We start from the raw sequence: 21174 nt of genomic DNA, 5'->3' as shown, positions 1-21174 counted from the left end.
TAAGGAGGCTACTACAGTTCACCCATAGCAGCAGTGAGGATTCATTGTCCAAAATACACCACATGGAACAAGCAGTCCCCAAAGTGGTTGTTCCCTTGAACAGAGCTGGTTGAAAAAAGTAACAACCTACAGTGGACAAGACTTTAGCTTCTGCTTTTAATATGCAGCCGGGGGTAAGGTCTTTGGATCACAGATGTTCATGAGAGATCTATTTTGAGCAAGAATTATCCTTATCCTTGTGCATTTCACTGCATTAGGAGGAGTGTTGGCAGCAAGTCAGGGGAGGTGATCCTTCCCCTCTGCTCAGCACTGGTGAGGCCACACCTGGAGTACTGTGTCCAGTTCTGGGCTCCCCAGTACAAGAGAGACATGGACATACTGGAGAGAGTCCTACAAAGGGCCACTAAGGTGACAAAGGGGCTGTGGCATCTCTCCTATGAGTTAAGGCTGAGAGAGCTGGGACTGTTCAGCCTGGAGAAGAGAAGGCTCAGGGCGATCTCATCAATGTGTATGAATATCTGAAGGGAGGGTATAAAGATGGAGCCAGGCTCTTTTCACAGGAGGCTCTGTCTGAACATCAGGAAACACTTCCTGAGTGTGGGGGTGACTCAGCACTGGCACAGGTTGTCCAGGGACATTGTGGAGTCTTACTCCTTAGAGAGACTAAAAAGCCATCTGGGCATGGTCCTGGGTAACTGATTCTAGGTGGCCCTGCTTGAGCAGGGAGGTTGGACCAGATGACCTCTAGCCACCCCTTCCAACCTCAACCACTCTTGGATTCCCCTACTTACAGCTTTCCTGGGTTCCTGCACTTGGGTCACAACCCCGTGCAATGCTGCAGGTTTGGGAAGAGTGGCTGGGAAGCTGCCCAGCAGAAAAGGACGTGGGGGTGGTGGTGGACAGCCAGAGGAACACGAGCCAGCAGTGGGCCCAGGTGGCCAAGAAGGCCAATAGCATCCTGGCTTGTTTCAGAAATAGTGTGGCCAGCAGGACTAGGGAAATGATTGATTGTCCCCCTGTACTCAGCACTGGTGAGGCCACACCTTGAATACCGTGTTCAGTTTTGGGCCCCTCACTACAAGACAGACACTGAGGTGCTGGTATGTCCAAAGAAGAGCAATGAAGCTGGTGAAGGGTCTAGGGCACAAGTCTTATGAGGAGCGGCTGAGGGAACTGGGGTTGTTTAGCCTGGAGAAAAAGAGGCTGAGGGGAGACCTTATCACTCTCTCCACCTACCTGAAAGGAGGTTGTAGTGAGGTGGGTGTTGGTCTCTTTTCCCAGGTAACAAGTGATAGGACAAGAGGAAGTGGCCTCAAGTTGGGGAGGTTTAGATTGGATATTAGGAAAAATTTCTTTACCAAAATGGTTGTCAAGCATTGGAACAGGCTGCCCAGGAAGTGAGTCACCATCCCTGGAGGTACTGAAAAAATATGTAGACATGGTGCTTAGGGACGTGGTTAGTGGTGGACTTGGCAGCATTAGGTTAATGGTTGGATGCGATGATCTTAAAGGCTTTTACAATCTAAATGATTCTGTGATTCACCAGCTTGAAAAAGGGCACTGCTGTTCCAGGGTGAGCCTGGTGCTATAAGCCAGGCTATTTACAGTTTTGGCATTAATTTATATAATTGCCATAAATTTCCCTCAGCTGCAGCTGTAATAACATTATAGATCAGGGGTGAAGATCTTTCCCCCATGGTCATACCTTTGAACAAAACTATTTGGAAAAGAGAGGTAACTGTATCTTTACCTATCTCTGCTTTTCTTGCAACAGCTCAGTTACGCTGTAACGCCTGCTCCCACACACATGGATGCTCATGGTGTGGAGATGGTGTAAAGGTAAGAAGCTCTTCACCTGTAGCACTCGTAAGAAAGCATCATTAGTCTTTTTGTAGCCTATTATGATACCTTGCTGTATGTCACGTGAAAAGAAAATTAGTGATGCTTTGACCAATACTTCCTGTCACTCATTATTATAGTTACTTGATATGCATGAATATAGTAATAAGCAGGGGTCAGCATATACATTGCTTCTCAAACTGGAAAAGTTTAATACTGCTTTGAAGAATATTTTGTTATAGTACTATTAAAGGTGACTTACTGTTGGTTCTCATTTGTTCTGGAACTTGTGTACTGTTCTGTACTAAGTACCTTCATAAGGATTTTAAAACTATTTAATGCTAGACTACCTACCAGAAGATAGCTAAAGGAGAAAAAGTTTTACTCCTGTTTTTATTATGATGGGGGTATTTTAGAAGCAAACAGCATCTTTCAGGGATTAAATTAGAAAGCCTGTGCATATTTGCAAGTGTTGGTGAAATTTTACTTCCATATATACTGAATTGTTCAAGATCTGTTGAAGCTTCTGAAGCTGCTCTTACCTGGAGATAGAGACTCACACTGTCTGTCACCCAGTGGCAGTTGGTCCCACTGTGTCCCTCCACCAAGCATCAGATGCACTCACCACCACTGGAATTTTTAAGACCACAGGGGTGCTCTGCTTTCTGAAGCTTGTAGGACTAGTGATTGCACTCAAGCATGTTGCTGTAGCACAGTATTACGGGTTTTTTTTAAATGCACTGCACAGCTGAAGCAAAAGCAACTTCCTGTTAGAAAATTATTATCTGGATCACTCTGCTCAAAAACAATTTATTAGTTGTCATATAAGCAGTTCCAAATAAGAACATAAATTCCCACAAGATAATTGCAAATGTTGGTTTCTTCTTTCTTAAGAAACAGGCAAATAAGAGATACTATGTTTTTAGCAGGAACACCCTCTTCTTTCATCTTGCCTCCTTCACAGCTCTCAAAGGTTAGAGATCTGAGTTGTGCAAAAGAGCTGTGTGAAGTGGTATATCCTAATTTTGGCCCTCTGGCTGGGGCAATCGTTGAGGTGTTGCTGCCTTCTAAGGAGCTTTTATTTCTCAGTACAAAAGTCCGTGGTTCTTCACCATCCCCTTCCCTGAACAGTGAAGGTTTTTAACTCCATATGCTAACTTCCACTTATTAAAGACACGGACTTCTTGTCTGAACCTCCTGTTAAAAAAACCCCAACCATCTTCACATGACACGGGAAGCAGTGTTTACCAGCTTAATTCTTGAAGCGTTCGCCCCATCTCACTTCTACAAGAAGAAAATATGTGAAAAGCAGGTCTGTCTAAGACTGTCAAGGAAGGGAAGCATGCTGCAGAACTGCACGTAATATAAGGAAGCGTAAGCCATTTCTAAGCCTAATCAGTTGGATTGCCACACCCACCAGTAACTCACTGGTACTTGATGGATTCAGCCATGTATGCTCACCACAGAGACTACTAGGAACTGTTCAGCACCTCAAAGGCAGAAAGGTGGCAAATAGTCAGGTACTGATCAATGTCCAGCATCTATTCCCTCCAAAAATTCCAAATTTGTAGCATGTATATAACCATGACACCTTATTAATTGCATTTTAAGAGCCCATAGTTATGTATAGATGTCTTGGGCATCCAGGCTGGTGCTGCAGTTTAGTACTCAGAACTAGAGCAGCAGCCAGGTGCATTACAAAGCCAAGCTTCCCCAAGTTGGGTGCAGGTGAAGGCAAAACTTAACCTGGGGGACCTAATTCTGATAATTTGTACAGGAGTAATGTCAGATGCTGAGTTCCTGTAACCAGATACACCCATATAAGGCCAGTACAGCAAGGTCAAGAACCAGGACTTACCTTCCTGCCCCCTCAAAACTGGGATTTCAACTCTACCATTCTTGGTATGAATTAGCAAGAAGAGAAAAATGCAAGTCAGCTTTGCTGCAAGCCTAGTCCTGAGCAACAGAGGAAAAAACGGGTTGCTTTCAATGATGATATGGCAGGTAGCCTGATGAAGTTAATCTTTGCTTTAATTGGTTGCCCAACATACATATTTAAACATTCTGTACTAAATTAGCCAGCATGCACACAGTAATTGGACCAGTCAGTGACTTTCTCCTTTCACTATATACATACACAAACAGGAACACCACAAGATTGGACAAAGGAAAGCAATTTGTTAACCAGATACAGCTAGCAAGTAACATTTTTTTCCTCTAGAAACGTTTTTCCTGCAAATTCACAAGTGTGAAGACTTTCTTTCAAGGCTTGAAGAACTTTGCAGTCTTCCAGTGAAAAGGCTAACAATAGCCACCATAGCTGAAATGAGATAAAATTAATTTAAAATCCATTCCAAGCAAGAGTGAAATTGAAAAAAAAAAAAAATTGCTTGTAGCATAGGGAAAAGGGACTTTGGACACAATCTGAGCAGATACACTGAAGTAGAAAGGCGGCTTTGGACCCAATTCTGAACACCCTTAGTTTAGTGTAAAAGAGAAGGAGAAGGATCAGAATCAGATCCAACATTTCACATTCATTGATACCTGGTACCAGAAACTCAGTATCTAAAGAACGGAAGTGTTTGCTTACTTTATTTGAAGAACTTTAGTTCTGTGTCAACACAGTCATAGAAAAGATCCACTACTTCAGCAGGATCCAGAACCTCTGTACGAGTAAGGATATCATCCATTGCTTCTAAGCCTTGTTTTTCAAGGTCTAACATAATCCTCATCAGTTTCTGGCCTTTATCCTAAACACATGAAACAATCAAACTCAATTAACCAGCAAAGAGGCTTGTTAAAGCATTGCACTGTTCTGTTATGGAGATATTTTCAAGTTTTTTAAAAAACGAGAAAGCCTTTTTAAGTACAAACTATTTTTGTTAATAATTTTTTGGATGGTGAGAAGCTAAAAAGAACAGTGCTGGACACTTTATGCATTAAGAAAAATAACCTAGAAGGAGTTACTAAGTTTAAAGCAGTGAAGGAAGATGAAGTGAAAGATGGATAGAGGAAAATGGTATAAGGCTTTTACATGTGATAAAGAAGTAAAGCAACTTCTTAAGCCTAAAAACCTGCATCAGAACTATATGAGAAGACTAGAAGCCCCAAGGATTCTACAGATCATGGTATGTACATGTGTATCCCTCAGATCACCACCCGCACGTTGATGATCAGATCTGAAATTATGTGTAATGTAACAGCATTAAGACTCCAGACCCCAGGCAAGGCTTTGTGTGCCACTCTGACTTACTGCTCTTCATGTTTCTGGTCAGGAAAATGGTGTCATTTTGGTTTATCCAGATGTCATTTAAAGTCTCCTATTTTTTTAATTTTATTTTTTTAATGGAGAAGTGCTGTTTGTTTTGCTTGCAGCGTTCAGCATTGAATTCCAGAAAAAAAAAGGTATTTAAAATGAGTGGTGGTCCCGAGCTTTCCATGATTTATACCAGCATTTGTGCAGAAAGAGTAGAGCACCTACGCAAAGATTTAGCTCTCAGGTCGCAGTTTTTATAGCACGAAGCCTGACTGAAAACTAAATTTCCTTTTCTACCACAACTGTTGATGTCACACTGTGGGACGTGAATAGGGAAGAGTTCACAAGACGCTAACACACCTCTGCTAGGTCTTCCCTAAATCATCGTCTTGCATGATGCTATGGGAGCCAGATGCACATTCAGTCAATGTTACCGCAGAGGCCACAGATTTTAAGTTAAACCATTCCAAGAGATTAAAAACCACATCTAGCCAAAACTGCGTTTAAATAAAGTTTGTACTAGCAAAGTTTACCAAGGTTTCCTTAATCACTAAAGGATAAGGCTGAATGCTGTTATGATCTTAGCAAGACTCTGACCTACACAAACACGCACAGAGGAAAAATGCAGAAAAGCATGTCCTCTGTGGAAGTTCAACATGACTGCATGGGTCCTCCACAAACTGCCTGAAATACCAGTACCAGCACGACTGGCATGCCCTGGTGATCTCTCCCTCTGTTGTACTTCCTTATAATCACTTATCCAGTTTACTGCTGTGGTTGTAATAGCAAATGTCAAAGAACAGTTATTGAACTACTTGCACTATGACAGCAAAAGTTGTAGCTCAATCAGTTGGAAAAGCTGTCCAGAATAATCCCCTTCCTGCCTGCCTTTATTCCAAAATGTATTCCCACAAGAGAATACACTGGAAGGTTCTTAGACCACAAGTACCTGATGCATGGCATTGGAAAGTGGCCTTTCTTCTCGCATGGCGTTTTTAGTTAATTCTTACAAATTAACAGAAATGCATTATATTGACTTGCAAAACTGTCATGTGCAAATTATTCCTTCAAGAAAAAAACCCTCAAACCATGTAGTTCTTAATCCAGCATATAATTGAAATTACAGCATTCTGTCATATAATTGAACTTACAACATTCTGTCCATCTTCCTGTCATGTAATTCTGATAGCACGTTGCACTAGCATCCAGTGTTCAGTGATCATTTAAAAAGACTATATACACAATGAGAATTGAACAAGCTGATGAGCTTGTCAGTTTGACTTTTCACTTTGTAAAAGTAATGGAGCAGAGCAACGCTCTCAGGATAACAAAAAACCTATGCAGAATAGTTTGCCCTTCAGAGGGCATCATTATTCAAGCTAAACTTGCAAGGATTCTAAGAATATTCAGAGAATGCTCTTGGTTTTGGATTCTGATAACATGGAGGAAGAAATGTTTAACCAGAACAGGTTGTATCCTCGTTTTTCAGTGAGTAACTCTGAAGTACATGATGGAGTTAGGAATCGACATTTACTTCTTTAATTCCAGGTCCCACAGCTCTTACCTGATCATTCTCAAGAAGAGATCGTGCCCATTCATGTGCCTTGTACAATTCATGCCTGCGATCAGGTTTCTCCTGGAATCGAGGTATCTTTTTAGCAGGATCATCATTGCCAAAAGAAGGAGACTGTACTTTTGGTACTAATTTTACATCATCAACAAAAATAAAGGGTTTAAATATGGACCTGAAAGAAATGAGAATTACTGCTTGCAGTAATAAGAGAGATTTTATATATGTTATTGAAATGTTCACCAGGCTATTTTAAAACAACAGATACAGAACAGCACAGGTAATTCATCTACACTAGGCATGGACTAGGTTAGAGAGTTGGTACTGGTCACAAGCAAAATAAATCTATGTGCTTTAAAAGAACTGGGTTTGCCAATTACTGTAAAACTTTATTACCCCTTTTTACCTATAGGCTTGTTTGGTGTCCTTCACGCCAGTTCTGCCACTTCTTTAGAAAAGTAGCACTGTATTTTCCTTTCCAAGTTTTTTTTAAACAAATCTCAGCATTCAGCCTCGCATCACTTTTTCTCCTCTGTTCACACTGACATCTCTCCTTCTCCCAGATTTGATTTTCATTAAAAATCACAAACAAACACTTTTGTGTTTGAGCAGAGATTACCTACCTTGCTCAGTACCAGAGGATTTGCCATATAACCAGCAGCACTTTAGGATTTTATGTCAAGAGAAGGAAAAGACATAGCTACCGATATTGTGACATTTCTCAAACAACTTCAACACTGAGTTTCGATCTAAACTCCTGAGACCTACAACAAAACCCCAGCGATCCAGGATCTTAATTCCCGAGAATCTGAGACCAGGTATTGGCAAGTGCATGGAGAAACTGCCTGCCTTCCCTTTAGATACACAACAAAATAGCACCCTGCATTCTGCAGTGAAGAAGCTGCCAGAAGTGCAAGACTTCTGCAAGACATGATTAATAACCACTGCCTGCATACAGTCAGCAGGTTCATTGCTGCTAACCTTTCCATCACTGTCATGAAGCCTTGCTGACTAAGAGTTTGTGACTCACTAGCTGCACTTAAAATAAAGCTTTTTTAATTCGAGTGTAAAATAAAGCAAGAAAGGCCTCTAAACAAGGATTTTACAGCTAGACTCTGCGTTTAAAAGGACAGAAATCCCACCAAAACAATTTGAATCCTTGCTCCTTTTAATCTCAAAGGATTTGCATCAAGAGAAGTTTTAGCAAGCAAGCTCAAAACTTCTTACTTAACTCTGAAGGTCTGAGTTGCATAATGCACGGTGGGTGGAAAGTCCCTTTGGCACGGATGACGACTGTAGCACTCGGTAGCACCTAATGCTTAATACCACTCTCCTTTTAGGAATGACTGTCAGTGGTTCGAGGGCACCATTTTCTTCTCATCCATTACCTCTTTACCTCAATGCAAGTGGCAGATCTCCTAAATAACTGCAAGTGGTTTAATTTAATTTCTGTGAATCCCAGGTGGATTTTGTTTAAAACACAAGATAATTCATTAGTTCTTTGATGATCTGGTCCATGAGTTCCCTTATCTCCTCTGCTGCTTTCAACTAGAGAAGACTTCATTTAAACCACCTGGAAATTGTCCCTCCAATAAAAAACAACTTGGAATACCTGGATTTGCAGATGTTTTGCTCTGTTAACATTTTGATATCATACAAGGCTACCTAGAGTAGCCTTTTTGCTAGTTAGATACTTTGTTTCAGTTTTGCACTCAGTTCAAGAGAGAAGTGCCTGAAAAAGTCCACAAGCTCATCATCTCGGCAAAAATCCACTGGAACTCCCTAAACTGCATTCACTCTAGAAGCTCCAAATTTAGGCAAAGTTCCAGATCTGGTCTTTCAGGCCAGTGGTGTCCATTTAGAATTCCAGCAAGATGCAGTTCAGTAACACAGGCCTGTCAGATTACACACCAACAACTGCTGATTGCATTTCTGGTTAGAACATGCTCTTGAAGCAGGTACCAATTTGGGTAGCAGGGTTTTTTTTAATATCTTTTAACCCATCATCTGCTCTGCACCCAGGAAACCTCAGTGCTGTGGCTTACCTTGAAGGGTCTGGTGTGCCAGTGAAGTAATGAACACAGGGAAAACTAGGGTCCTGAGGCAGAACAGACACTATGCTAGCTGTAGTAAGGAAAGATTCAGAGTCCACACAGACACCACTATCTTTGTCACGCAGGACATCAATCATAGCTTGTGCAGAAACATCACCTATAGGAAGAGGGGGGAATAAAAGAAAAATTGCTGAGTGAACAATGGCTTGAATCCCAGGGAAGGAATTTAACCTGAATGGGCTTTGGCCTAATATGACCAGTGACACAAGATGGGCATGTCACCGGAATGAACTTGCCTAGCTAGTAAAAGAGAACAGTAAGAAGCATTAATTAGGCAATACAATTTCTAGGTAGGGAGAAATGTCATTAAATGGTATTTTTCAGAAGGCGGCCATCACGTCTGTAATACCGCTTTAGCAACCACTGTGAACAGACTACTTTCATGAACAGCCATTTTCCTCTAAGAAGCTACTTCTACCCAAGCTCAGGCAAAATGGGCACACCCTGATCTCCCACTTCTCATCTATTTCCATTTCAGTCAAAATTTTGAAACATCATCTCACATTCACAGGGTCTTACAGCAGCAGACCTAGACACTGAGATTTTTCTCCAAACCACTACCTACAAGAATACCATGTTCTCATTCTATTTCCTGCCTGTGTCTTATCACAGCTTTCTCCCCACAGCACCTCCATGTTTTCTTGCATTACCCCCTTGGCAGGAAGGGCTTCCTCCCCATCCACTTCTTAAATCCTGCACTGACTCAACCCTTCCATGCACAGGTGCCTCAATACACCAGAAGACACAGAATGACCCAGCAGTCTGCAAGATTTGCAGCCATAGGCCTCTGTCTGTAGGGGCCCTCAGGTTTTTTAGCGCTATAATCCAGGTTTATTAAGACCTTTTACCTATGGTCCTTCAGAATTGCTGTGCCTGCCTCAGACACAAACCATGCTCCATGTAATTAATTCTATAGCCTTAGCAAGAACTCTGCATTGCAATAAATATTTCACCTAAACACTCTTCTTGACATTTGCCAACATGTGAAAATGCTAACAATCTAGTAAATTCACCTCTGTAGTAAAAGGCTTTTTATAAAAAGATAATTTGTACATTTTTCACACATGAAAGACCAGATATCCGTCAACCATGCATTGCTGCAGGCTGGTCATTTCAGAGCTATTTTGACCAGCTGCAATGAACTTAACTCACTAATAAATTTTGGTCTGGAAATAAACCCTTTCTTTGACTGAAGGGAATTGGCACATTGTCTGTTCTGGTAACTTTGTTGTGCTTGACAATGAAAAAGGGACTTCCGTTTGCAGCTGACTAACATTACTCTTCCTTAAACTATGATCTTAATTCCTTCCTCAAAAGCCTAAGCAAACCTCCCAAAACGTAGAATCCATTAAGCTCAAGCTTTCATATGCAAAGCCATTTTTTTTTAAAATACTATAATTTCAATATTAGGTAGGACCACTACAATTACACCACAGCACAAATGTAGTGGCACATCATGCACATCAGAACAGCAGTGAAGAAAGTTATTTTATAATTGCAATCCTGTTTTAAAACCTTAAACTTGAGGGGGACATTAAGGGCTTCATCCTAAATTGTGGCAAGTTTAGGGACAGTCTTCAGTCCTGGTCTTCCTTTCCACACGGTTTACATGTAAAGGTATTCTCCTCAGTCACATGTAGTTCTGGATGGAATGCCTGGAAGGAGGCAGTTGTGACTAAAAATCCCACTTCACACAGAGAAAGATGGTTCAACACTTACCACCTTGCTTTTCTAGGCTCTCCCTGCCAGAACAGCAGGCTAAATGGTCATCAGCAAGAGAGAACACTTCAGAAAAATTGAAGTCTGAGTCTCCGTTCCACCAGCCTTGACTTCTCACGTAATTCCTTAGTTCAGGATGCTCAGCATCAATTTTTGTAGTTAATGAAAGCTGATTACAAATGCATTTCACTCCCTCTGTAGAAAGAGCCACACATTAAAAGAGAGCATTAATACAGTTTTTCTGGGAGAAGCTGGAAGGACAACGTAATTTCAGTTAGGAAACAAATTATACCATTGGTTAGGAGGTACATTTGGCATAACTGCATAACTACACAACTACACATGCACAGAATTACTAGTCACTGCAGGTTGCAGAGCTCAATTCTCTGTGCCCTACTTAGATATGCACACTGCCTTGTGATTAATAGTGGTATTTAGTCAGAACACCAGTTTCACAATCTGTACCTCACACATTCTGACCATGAAGTAATAGTGGTCTCCAAATGCCAAAGGCACCTGCCTAATACTTTCTCCAATGGTGTATTCCACTGCCACAACAAGGCTTGAGGTCTGACTTGATTTCAAAATACATTTCAGCAAAGCTGCATTTAGTTTAGTGAACCTTCTTTGCCTCCCAAAACTGAAAATTTAATTTGGAAAATGTTTTTTAAAGCTTACCAGTTGCTTTAAGCTTCCCAGCTGAAGAACAATTTATTGTAAGCAGCAAGATAGGCGCTTAAATTAAACTTAATTTTTAATCTTAAATTTTAAAATGGCATGAAGTAAAAAGTGTAAGCAGATTTCAAAGAATATTAAAGGGATTTTTAATTCGCTTTTCTCAAAAATACTGCATTGCTTACATCCATATATCTACAGCATGACTAAAAGTGGCTGCTCAGATACTCCTCGGAGAGAATAAAGTGTGTTGGAAGACAGAGAAAGAGCTGAAAAAGTAAATCTGTAAACTAAAATAAAACCAGATTCTGGAATTTGGCACAAACTTTTTCTTAAACAGAAACCAAAGCAGTATTTGTGAAAGTTATTAATACTGCCTTCCACAAAAGTAAGCTTGCTTTTGTAATGCCTCATGCATACAATTTAAATAATGAGTAACAACTTATAGTAGGAAGTTCTGTGCATCAGTCTGCAAAAAAGTCACTGTCATTCAATTCTGACTTACCGTAGGGTCACTGACAGCTTGTTCTGATTCACACTTTTAATCATCATACCTTTCAGGGAATTTTCTTGAGTGATAGGAATATTTGTGTTCATATCAAGCTAGGCAAGCCACTCCTTAAGAGCTCTTTAAATATTACATTTAGTAACTTGTGTAAAATAGTATTTCATGGTTTTGATCCCCCTCAAAAAATGAAAATTTATCAAGCAAATAAATTTTTCCACTCAGACTGAAGAACAGTAATAAGAAGGATTTTAAAGTGTTTATCCTTAAATTACTGTCAAAGAGTGGCTTGATAAATCCACTATAAGCTTTACAGAACTGCAGCAGTAATATTAGAGCAACTCTGAGGACAGAGTCAAGGAAAAAAATGCCTTCACACTGGGGAATGACACATTCTTCCTGTTTTAGCAGCATTTGTGCATTCATTTGAAAGCTTAAGAGGCACATTTATGGTTGCAAAAAAGAACCCCCTGAATAAAGTATGAAATATAGAGCTCTTACATAGCCAGCAGCCTTTCCCTCTGGCAGCCTTAGCAGGCTGCAGGAGATGGGAACTACTTATCTGCAGCTCACAGGGACCTCCTGAAGAGAAATGCGCTGGTAAAAATCAGAACAGAGCTGCAGTATCATTCCAAAAAGCTGCAAGCAGCAGATGAAGGCAATAGTTTATTTGCTGGGAAGAAGGACATGAAGGTTATGTGTTGCTGATGCAGCTAAAAAGGCTAAGTAAAAACCACTGTTCTTCAAATATCAGCCAGGTAGGTCAACAGAAGAAGGCAGGTTGTCACTGCATAATCCCAGGAACCTCAGGAGCCAGCTGCCTTCCAGAATCTGGATTTTATCAGGACAGCATTATCAGTCTTCCCTCCTCTATGTTTGGTATCTGTGCTAAAAGACTTCCTCCATCTTGCAGGTATCCTTAAAATGCAAGCTTTGCTTGGGGAAACACCATCCCTGCTAAAGTAAGCCGATTCATTTTTGATGGCATGAACTGACAGTAGGCCATCACACAATATTACACAGCCTGGTGTTACTTCTTTGCTTTGGTATTTTCAACAACATTAAACCTTCCTCCTCCCTTTCAATGAAGCGGAAATGAAGATAATTGAATGGATCTGTCATAGCTCAAAACATGGATGATAACAGTCTTCTTAAATGATCTGAATTTTTAATGAATTCAAATGTGAGTAAATTTTTAAAATCCCTACTCTTATGAAAATAAAAATCCCTTCAAAGCTAAAAACAACAACTGAAAATAAATTAAATATATGCCTTAGACAATTGTATTATATTAAGGCAGCACATACTTGCCAGCAAAGTTTTAAATAAGTTCAGCCACCAAGCCAGTGAAATCTAGAAGTTAAGTTTGGCAGGTCTGGCTTCACACATATTGAAAAGGAAACCACCTACAACTTCAAAGAGCAGAAGAGTATTGTTTTGCAGTATCAGATAAGAAATGGGGATATGGGGGGACTATATCTATTGTGGTAAAGCAACCAGCAGCAGCCCCATTCAATTTACCACCTAACACAAGCTCTTTTCTCAAAGCTATCAATGCTTATCCTGCCCTCTTAGTATTTTAGATTTGTAAGTAACAATTTGGGCATTAACTCTATTGAAAAGACATTTGGCACATTCCAAATAGTAAATAAATCTGGAAAAATACACTTCCCAAAGATAAAAATTTAAGCATTATGATTATTACATAGCTTACGTATACAGGTAACAATCTCCAGATTTACAGAAAATGCTGTTACATCAGCCAATGCAAATCAACATTTAAAAAAATTAAGAGTGGTACAAATATAGAAGGTTAAAATTGATGATTTAATCAAACACTTGCATAAATTAGTCACTTATTTAAACTCAGTGGCTTTAAGGTAATTTGTTCCAAGACAATTCTTTACAGTTATTTATAAGAAGAGAGGTTTGCTGAGAGTGATACACTGACCTGTGATTTTTTCTGCTGCCCAGTACTTTCCAGAAGTCTCCAGTATCCAGGCTTCATTTCTGTCCACAATCAAAAATGCACTTTGGAAAGTATGGCATGAACTCCCATCTTCATAATAATTTCCACCTTGTCCATGCTCTTCCAACAGAGCAACTATTACATCCAATGCTTCTTTAGCTGTTGCACCTCTTTCTAGGCCAAGTCTGTAAGAAAAGGGTAAAACAGAGATTCAGACAGACATGTAATAGTGAGGTCTCCATAAACTATTCATTTTAAACATCAGCACCGACCTGGTTTTAAAATACCGAAGTATCAGGTATGCCTAGTGTAAGAATTCTTGCTTTAATGAGCTACTAGAATTACAGGATGAGATATTAAATTATTTAATTTGTTTCAAGTCTTTATTTTCTACACTGGTTCTGTATTTTCAAGCCTATCATAGCCCAGTTTTAGTTTTTTAAAAAAAAGTCCAATTACCAACAAATGGTCTCAACTGCACTGTAAACATGCAATGCTCTATTTATCCCCCCCTCAGGCAGAAGAGATTTGAAGGACAATTTGCAAAGGTCTTTTCAAAGTAACAGTTGTATGCAAGTTTACTTTTCTGTACAGAAGAGTGGGAAATTGCAAATTAATATTACCAGAGATCAGAAAAAAGGGAAGGAGTATTCAGTATTACAATCTCTCTACAACCTCTCTTTCCCAATGCTCCAATATTTGATTGGCCATAGAAGCTAGATGCATGTTATTCTTTGATGCATATTGCATGCTGTAGACAGAAGCATTTGTGCACAGTGTTCCTGAAGAGGCTTCCCCAAAAAAACACTGAACAATTAAGCAACAGATACGGCTTTTGTCTGAACTAAGAGTAACCATATGTCTAAAAGAACATGATTTTAAAAAAAGTTTGAGCAAAACAAGGGTATTTTAGGGAAAAGTAAACTGAGGCATAAGAATAGGTTTTACAAAGCTATAGGGAATGACTGTATCCTGCCTTGAATAAATGGGATGAAATAATCCCTTGAGATAATTTACAGTCCTAACCAAGTCAACAACAAAAGCAGTAACCAGAAGAATCCAAATCAGACCTGCAAATGATTCCACTGGTTCCAAAATGCACTTACTGGTAATGAGGAAATGCAGTATTTCAAACAACAGCCTATCCACGCCTCATTCCTTTGGGAGAGTTACGTGGATCAGTCCAAAATTTCTGTTGGTTATGTCACCTTAATGTTCTCCACTGTGTTTATCTTTCTCTAATAGCTCTATGGACAAAATAATTTTGACGGATAGTTTCAAGAAATTCACCTTTTTAAATTTAAGTACTATGCTAGCCCTATCCATTTCCCTGGAAATCACATGACAAGAAAACACTACTCTGATTCTTTCCTGAAAACTACAGTACACAAATCAGATCCTGATAACTTGAATACAAATTTGTTATCTAAATACTTTTTAATCTGATCTGCACTGGGCCTGCTTTATTAAGTAGTTTGCCACTATTAGCCTTGTTTTAGGTTGAATTATTGAAAGCAGTGTTTTCATATCTCTCAGCAGCACCTACTTATCACTTAGTGACAAGGGAGAGCCAATTAGAATTTTAGGTCCTAACTAACAGCGACAATTTCTTCCCCGTGAAGAATTTTAGGTCCTAACAGTGACAATGTCTTCCCCATGATCTTCTTACTTTGCATTTATAGTCTTTCCCTCTTGTCTTGTTTCTCTTATTAGCTGAAACTTGGTTTGTATTGTTGACTGAATTTTTAGTCCCTATGCATTTATGTTATTCCTTCATTCTTTTCATCACTGGTGCAATCACTTTTTCAGAGCAATACAGATATACCAGTCTTAGCACATACCACAGACATCTTTCAAAAGCCAGCCCAAAAGCATGTCTTATTTATTCCCTAAGAACAACTCCGAGAGCTGTCTCTGCCACAGGTAAATGAATGGGCTGACTACTACCTTGGTGACCACGTAGTCACTAGATTCAGTGATAATCTGCTCCCTTCTCCCCAGTTTATGACCAACAGCATTAGGTTATAATTAGGATCAAAACCTGCCAAGAGACATAACATTCCACTAAAACTGTTAATAACGTCTCCCTGAAATTTTCCTTCCCAGATGGTTATAGTCTAGCTTTCTCTGTCAAAACTACGGCCGAGATTCAGGTTGAAGAAATATCTTTTAGATCACTTTTTTTGCAATGGTTCCAATGTTACATTTACTTCCATTTAACCAGGGCCTAGGCTCTGCTTTTGTTTGGGTGCTCCTATCTGTCAGTCACAAGGGACAGCAAAAAGAAAGAAAACAAGAAAACCCACCCTACACAGCAACCACACAGCTCATCTCCACAAAACTGTAGGTCTTGCCAGTTATTTCAGCATCAGTGTCCTGGGTAACTGCAGCATAACCCTCCCACTAACACATTTCACAGTACTCTTCAAGGCAAGCTGGAAGAAAAGTTTTAAGTAATTTCACCCCCAGATGAGAGCTTGAATTAGTCACTCAGAAAATTTCAGCGACTTCGTACAATCCACTGCCTCAGCACCTCCAATATGCTATCATAGCATATTATAACCTTGTCAAAACAACATTATCTTAAGCTTTTCAACTTCACATATCAGTTACAGATGCAGACTTTCCAAATGAAGTAACCAACATACATGATGATGACATTCTACTTTATCCAGTTTTGATGTCTCTAAGGAAAGAAATTGGTAAACAAATTGATACCATTTTAAAGAGCATTCTTGACTCCCTGCCAAGATTGGCATCTCTGTATGGCTCTGAAAAAGTGATTGCATCAGCGAGGAAAAGAATGAAGAATGAAGAAATAACACAAACACATCAGGATTAAAAAATAAGACAAAAATGCAAAAGGGTGTATTTTACAGGTTTCTTCATATATACCTTTTTTATGATAATGTTGTCCTGTTCTAACTGTACCAGCATAAGCAAAACAATACACCATCTCTTCAGATGAATGTACTTCCCTAAGTAAACAGGCAACTGTGCCTCAAAGAAAACCAAAACTGCAGCCACACTAGGAAGAATATCTGAAGAAAACCCTGATAAGCTAACCAATACAGCAATACTGGTGCAGCTATCAAAGACCAGCTTTTGAATAAATTCCCAGAACAGAAAAGCAGTGTTTCTTCGGAATTTGTGCTGGTTTCTCTCAATTTTTCTGTCTCTTGTGACTAGGTTCACATTCTCCATTTAGATAAACTGGCATGGGGACAAGCCTGCATGGAATAGGACCAAGTTCTACCCCTCAAGTCAATCACACAATCTTTATTCATTTTCATTTCTTAAGAATCATTGTGCAGGGTTTGTGTGGTGGGGTTTTTGGTAGCTGGGGAGGGGGCTACAGTGGTGGCCCCTGTGAGAATCTTCTTGAAAGCTCCCCCAGCTCCAAGTCAGACCCACCTCTGGCTAAGGCCAAGCCAATTAGCGATAGTGGCTGCACCTCTGCGATAATATATTTAAGAAGGGAAACCTGGGAGGAGGTTGGGGGACTTGTGAGTAAGAGTTACAAGAAGGACACCTATGTAAACACCAAGGTCAGTGGAAAGAAGGAGGAGAAGGGGGGGAGGTGCACCAGAGCAGAGACTGCCCTGTATCCTGTGGTAAGACAGCAGGGCCGCCCCCCTGCCACCCATGGGGGTCACCAGAGAAGCAGAGATCAGCCTGCAGGGGACCCGACACTGGAGCAGGCAGCTGCACCTGAACAAGGCCAGGACTCTGGGGAAGCAGCAGCCCCCACAGTTGTAGTTCAGCACTAGGACTGCAACTTGCAGGGGTGACCAAGGTCGGAGCAGCATGGAAACGACCACAGCCCGTGGAAAAACTCACAGCAGAGACAGATCATGGAAGACTGTCTCCCATGAGAGGGGAACCACGTGGAGCAGGGGAACGATGCAGAGGGGTCCCCACAAAGAAGAAGGAGCAGTGGACTGACTGAAAACCCTCCATTCCCTTCCCCCCTGCTAGGGGGAAGAGGTAGAGATATCAGGAGCAGAGCTGAGCCCAGGAAGAAGGGAGGGGTGGAGGGGGAAGGTGTTTTTAAGGTATGGCAATGCTTCTTACTTGCCCACTCTGTTAAGTGTCATTGTTGTTAGTGTTTGAATTAAAGTGATTTTTTTTTCCTTCCCCTATTAAGTATGTCTTTTTCCAGAACCGTAATGGTAAGTGACCCCTCCCTGTCTTTATCCCAATTCCCAAGCCTTTTCTTCATTTTTTCCTTCCCAGCACTGGAGGGGAAGGGGTGCGTGAATGGCTGCATGGTGCTCAGTTGCCCTCTGGGCTCAAATCACAACAATCATTCATATGTTCTGACATGCTATGACAAGCTATCAAGCTACAAATATGTAGGTGTCTGTCTTAATCCTCAGATACAACAGTATACTACGTAACACACTGTTTTCAGTCATTAAGCCAGCAGCCAATTACTAAACAATCTAAAAACTTTGACAAATACATCTTTACTGATGTCCATTGTGATCTTTATTGGAAAAAAAAATGCTTTGTCTATGAGGTTGAAGGATGAATTTTCAATTTCCTATTTCAACAACACAACATGCTGAAGGATGCCTCTGGCCTGTTTAACACCATGTGCTCTCACAACACCCACCTTCAGCCTTTGCCATGTTGGCTGGATTTTATATCCTAACTGAAAAGTGACAATTCCAGATGACTTAAAAGAGAGAGGTAGTCTCCCATACAGAAAAAGAATAATCACTTTAAGAGAATGTAGAAACAAACCCTTAGGGGAGCCTGAGCATTCAAAAATGTGATTCTACTATCTGGATGATATTGCTGGGTTGACAACTCTTATGCCTGCTCTGAAGAACATGTTTCAGAGTATAAAGTTTTTAGTTTCTTTTGCAAGCAGCTAGTCATACATGCACACACACAGTGTCAGTCTTCATCCTTCAGCTAAGATCTGACTCAGACGCAGAAGTCCAACATATACATAGGTGTGACAAAAATTTGGCCGGAGATGTGCATTTCTTAATTAGGCTTAAAACATCTCAGTTTATTTTATTCCAGTAAGTCCTAGGCAATAGTATTAGTCTGTTCTACAGACAGGTAAATAGAGGCAGAGCTAGTGCCAGCTGCTTTATCACAGCTTATATGATTGATTTTGTACTTGATGGCTCTCTATTCTATGAGGTGATCCAAAACAGGTAAGCTTAATGCAACTGGCCAAGTCTTCCCAGTAAGAGAAAGAATCACTTTGGCTGGAATAAGAGGCAGATGGTAGCCTGCAACACACCTCTAGCTCTCCCTGCCTAAAGCGCTCTCTATGTTCGAGCTACAGACAGTTTCTTCTGCAGATAAGAAGGAAAACAGGGAGGGTAATATCTACAGGTGGTGATCCCTCATATTTTATGACCAGTTTCTCCTTATTTTGATATCTCCTGATTTGCTACTGTGGGTAAATCTAGAGCTGCTGGATGACATATAATATGAATGTTAAACAGTATTTTGAGACTGCAGCAACTGTGACCAAAATAAACAAAACTCTGCATTAAACCAATGGTTTGTTAAAGTTTCAAAAGGATGGTAGTAGGAGGGAAAAAACAAAAATGGAGCTTGGAAAGTGACCTAATGTATCCCTCTTCTTGACAAAAGCTTTTCCTGTATTTACTTAAGAGAGCCCCCAAATCTATTCAGTCTCCCTTGATGCAATTAAACTCACTAGTCCTCCTAGGTACAGCTTCTCCACAGATTCCTTCAGTAATACAGAGTTTAGAGAAAATATTGAAGAGAAACATAACCCAAATTCCCTCATGATTTTCTCATTGGTCAGATTCTATGGATCTCTGATCATATTTCCCATTTCTGCTGCATTCTCTCCTACTGGTTCATATTCTTCTTGATTTATGGCAGCTGGAACCAGATAATGTATTTTTGCAGAGACATTGTTAGAGAACATTTACCATTACAGTTTCAGGCAGCTATGCACCTAACAACAATTTCTTCTAACTCATGCTTCCCAGCTTGCTTATGAGAATACCCTCTAAGGTTTTAACACACTCTTAAAAGTCAAGGTATCTATTTCCTACCCTCTATCCATACAATTTTTTAACTCATTACAGAAGTAGAATGGTTTGACTAACAGTTATTATTGCACATGGAGCAACTCCTTGATATTTAAGTAGGTTTTTTCCCCTTCAGGAACTGAGGTTAAACTGGTCTATAACCACAACTCTTTTTAACTCTATTAAGTATAGCCACAACATTTAACCTTTTCCAGTCATCCAGAACCTCTCCCATCTTTCACTAGTTCTCAAGAAAAATGAGAATTTGCCTGAAATTGGTTTGGCCTGCTCATAAAATATCCTAGGGCAAATGCCAGCAAGAACACTGGGTCTAACATTGATTCGCTTAAGTAAGCAGTTGGTGTTCTGTTCCATCTTTAACTAAATTGAGCCCGTTTGCTCCCTTTCTCTTTGTAATAAGTTTGCACCATTTTCTCTTGTTCTCTCATCTTCAGCTTTCTTCCCCCACACAAGTCTCCCTTAAATTCTCTTCACTACAAGATCAGCATGCAGGTTGAGACTTACAGCGCAGCACAAGCCTTTTAGGCAGACAGCCTTCAATGAACAAACTTACAGGAGTTTGTTTGCCAGACTTTAAATAAGGGCAATGGTTTGCATTGGAATGCATGGGCTGAAGCAAGACATAGTAGTTTGTTTATGCCTACAGTTGGCTACATGCCCAGGATAAGCTTTTTAGGTCAGAGCAGGCTGTTGTAAAGTGGGGGAGAATGAAGGGCACACCAGCAATCTGATGTTACAAATTAGTAGGCAGTTCCTTACTAACAATGTGATCGTTTCTCTTATCCTGTCAGAATAGCCACTGCTAGACTGTAGGGTAGGTAGACAAGGTAGGCTTAGTGAACCCACAATAGGCTGGTACATACTTGGCAGCCAAATTCAGATTCCAAGTGTTTCAAGCATTAACTCAGCTGCATCTGGGGCTCTGCCTAGAGAGGTCTCCTGCTTATATTGTTTTAAAGTCTCCTAATGCCAACACCACAAAGCTGTTACCTGGTATCATCATCAGCTAAACCTTTGGTGTTTGAAAGGCTGGTCACAGCTCAGCAATCCACCCACCTGACAAGATCCATTCCAAGCAAGGCTTCAGATTCAGAAGCTGGTTCTCTGGTCACCACGGCTTCATTAGCTACACAGACTCCATGCTCGTTAGCTCCCATTTCTGCCCCCCAAAGCCAAGAGGGCCTGCTCAGTACAACAGCATGAGTCTTCGGCACCTGCTCAATCTCAATATATGTGCACTGCAGAGAGAGCAGGAAGAAAAAAAGCAGAACAATTGCAAGCACTTTAATGCTGTGACTGAGTAACATAAACCTTCAACGTACAGACAGGACACACATTATTTAAAAAAAAAAAATCCTTGTCTTGTGTATGAGCAAAGAATTTTTTTAAACAACATTTAACTGTCATGTTTAAACATTTACTTATACATCTACTTATACTGCAAAAGTCTGGGAAGATACATCTCTCTCCACAG

General features: G+C 40.4%; 1 protein-coding gene across 1 annotated transcript in view; it reads right to left on the bottom strand.

The window, feature by feature from the left end:
- Window positions 1-2629: 2629 nt before the first annotated feature.
- The window catches only part of SCRN1 (secernin 1), a 40662-nt gene continuing 22117 nt past the window's right edge, over window positions 2630-21174 (bottom strand). Inside the window, exons 3-9 of the mRNA XM_074861839.1 lie at window positions 20757-20938; window positions 13630-13832; window positions 10499-10693; window positions 8711-8876; window positions 6660-6840; window positions 4430-4589; window positions 2630-4159 (exon numbers count right to left, since the gene is read on the bottom strand). Coding sequence (XP_074717940.1) covers window positions 4431-4589; window positions 6660-6840; window positions 8711-8876; window positions 10499-10693; window positions 13630-13832; window positions 20757-20938 — 1086 coding nt within the window. The 3' untranslated portion in view covers window positions 2630-4159; window position 4430. The remainder of the gene's footprint in view (window positions 4160-4429; window positions 4590-6659; window positions 6841-8710; window positions 8877-10498; window positions 10694-13629; window positions 13833-20756; window positions 20939-21174) is intronic.

Source organism: Strix uralensis, chromosome 1 (genome assembly GCF_047716275.1).
Source record: "Strix uralensis isolate ZFMK-TIS-50842 chromosome 1, bStrUra1, whole genome shotgun sequence".
Taxonomy (NCBI): domain Eukaryota; kingdom Metazoa; phylum Chordata; class Aves; order Strigiformes; family Strigidae; genus Strix; species Strix uralensis.
The sequence above is the reverse complement of the archived record's forward strand: the minus strand, read 5'-3'. Positions and strand labels throughout refer to the sequence as shown.